Consider the following 1,867-nt stretch of genomic DNA (forward strand, 5'->3'; position numbering starts at 1 on the left):
TGCGGGAGGCGCGGGAGGCGCGGCGGGAGCTGGCGGAGGAGCGGCAGGAACGGGAGGAGCGGCTGCGGGAGCGGGAGCGGGAGCTGCTGGCGCTGAGGGGGGCCCTGAGGGACAGGGAATCCAGCCGGGATGGGGAGCTGGAGCAGCTCCGAAGGGACCTGCAGCGGCTCCGGGAGGAGCGGGACGAGGCCGCCGAGGTGAGCGCCGGGAAGAGACGCCCGGAGGGATTCCCGAGGGAGCGATTCCCGAGGGAGCGATTCCCGAGGGAGCGACTCCCGAGGTGGGATTCCCTTGGTCCTTCCCGGATTTCGTGGCCACGGGGTGGTGGGACAAAGCTGCAGCCCCCAGACCTGCCATGGATGATCCAGACACCAGGGGAGGGGAAGGTTTGGGCAGGGAATCTTTGGGAACTTGGCTTATCCTGCTGGATGCAGCCCAAGTGAACCCCCTGGATGATCCCAGGCACCAGGGAAGGGGAAGGTTTGGGAAGGGGAAGGTTTGGGAACTGTTGGTTTATCCCAGTGGATGCAGCCCACATGAACCCCTGGATGATCCCAGGCACCTGGGAAGGGGAAGCTTTGGGAAGGGAATCTTTGGGAACTTGGCTTATCCCGGTGGATGCAGCCCAAATGAACCCCCTGGATGATCCCAGGCACAGGGGGAGGGGAAGGTTTGGGAAGGGGAAGGTTTGGGAACTGTTGGCTTATCCTGGTGGATGCAGCCCAAATGAACTCCTGGATGATCTCAGGCACCAGGGAAGGGAAAGGTTTGGGAAGGGAATCTTTGGGAACTGTTGGTTTATCCCAGTGGATGCAGCCCAAATGAACCCCCTGGATGATCCCAGGCACCAGGGAAGGGGAAGGTTTGGGAACTGTTGGTTTATCCCGGTGGATGCAGCCCAAGTGAACCCCCTGGGTGATCCCATCCAGGCAAAGGCGTCCCTGGAGAGCACCCGGGAGGCGTCGGAGCAGGCGAGGAAGGCGGTGGAGTCCAGCCTGAGGGAAGTGCAGGAGCAGAACGACGACCTGAGGAGGAAATTCCTGGGCCTGGAGACGAAGCTGAAGGAATACGAGCGCCTGGGGGAGAACTGGGAGGGCTCCCAGGCGCGGCTCAAGGACAAGGTCGCCAAACTGGAGGTACTTGGAGCGTTCCCTGAGCTTCCCAGAGCTCTTCCCGAGCTCAGGGAAGGGGTTGGAAGAGCTCCTTCCCCGCAGGCAGAGCGCAGGCACGTGGAGGAGTCGCTGGGAGAGGCCACGGAGCGGGAGCAGGAGCTGCTGTTGGCCAAGAGGTCCCTGGAGACGCGGCTGGAGGAGGCCGAGAGGGGCCTGGCCCGGCTGGCCCAGGAGCAGCAGGACCTGAGCCTGTCCCTGCAGGAGGAGCAGCGGCAGAAGGAGCAGCTCAGGCGCTCCAAGAACGAGCTGGAGGAGCAGAAACGGCTCCTGGACCGGACCACCGAGAAGCTCAACAGAGAGGTCGGGGCTGGAACCCCCTTCCCCTTTCCCTTTCCCTTTCCCATTCCCTTCCCCTTTCCCATTCCCTTCCCCTTCCCATTCCCTTCCCCTTCCCATTCCCTTCCCCTTTCCCATTCCCTTCCCTTTCCCATTCCCTTCCCCTTTCCCATTCCCTTCCCCTTCCCATTCCCTTCCCCTTCCCATTCCCTTCCCCTTTCCCATTCCCATTCCTTTCCCCTTCCCCTTCCCCTTTCCCTTCCCCTTTCCCTTTCCCATTCCCATTCCTTTGCCCTTCCCCTTTCCCTTTTCCATTCCCCTTCCCCTTTCCCTTCCCCTTTCCCATTCCCATTCCCTTTCCCATTCTCTTCCCCTTTCCCCTTTCCCCTTTCCCCTTTCCCCTTTCCCCTTTCCCCTTT

General features: G+C 62.0%; 1 protein-coding gene across 1 annotated transcript in view; it reads left to right on the forward strand.

Moving 5' to 3' along the window:
* CGN (cingulin) overlaps window positions 1-1,867 on the forward strand; it is a 14,619-nt gene that overhangs the window by 6,863 nt on the left and 5,889 nt on the right. Inside the window, exons 11-13 of the mRNA XM_017839506.1 lie at window positions 9-197; window positions 930-1,136; window positions 1,215-1,472. Of these exons, the coding sequence (XP_017694995.1) occupies window positions 9-197; window positions 930-1,136; window positions 1,215-1,472 (654 nt within the window). The remainder of the gene's footprint in view (window positions 1-8; window positions 198-929; window positions 1,137-1,214; window positions 1,473-1,867) is intronic.

The sequence above is a fragment of the Lepidothrix coronata genome, unplaced genomic scaffold, assembly GCF_001604755.1.
Source record: "Lepidothrix coronata isolate B3197 unplaced genomic scaffold, Lepidothrix_coronata-1.0 Scaffold426, whole genome shotgun sequence".
Classification (NCBI taxonomy): Eukaryota; Metazoa; Chordata; class Aves; order Passeriformes; family Pipridae; genus Lepidothrix; species Lepidothrix coronata.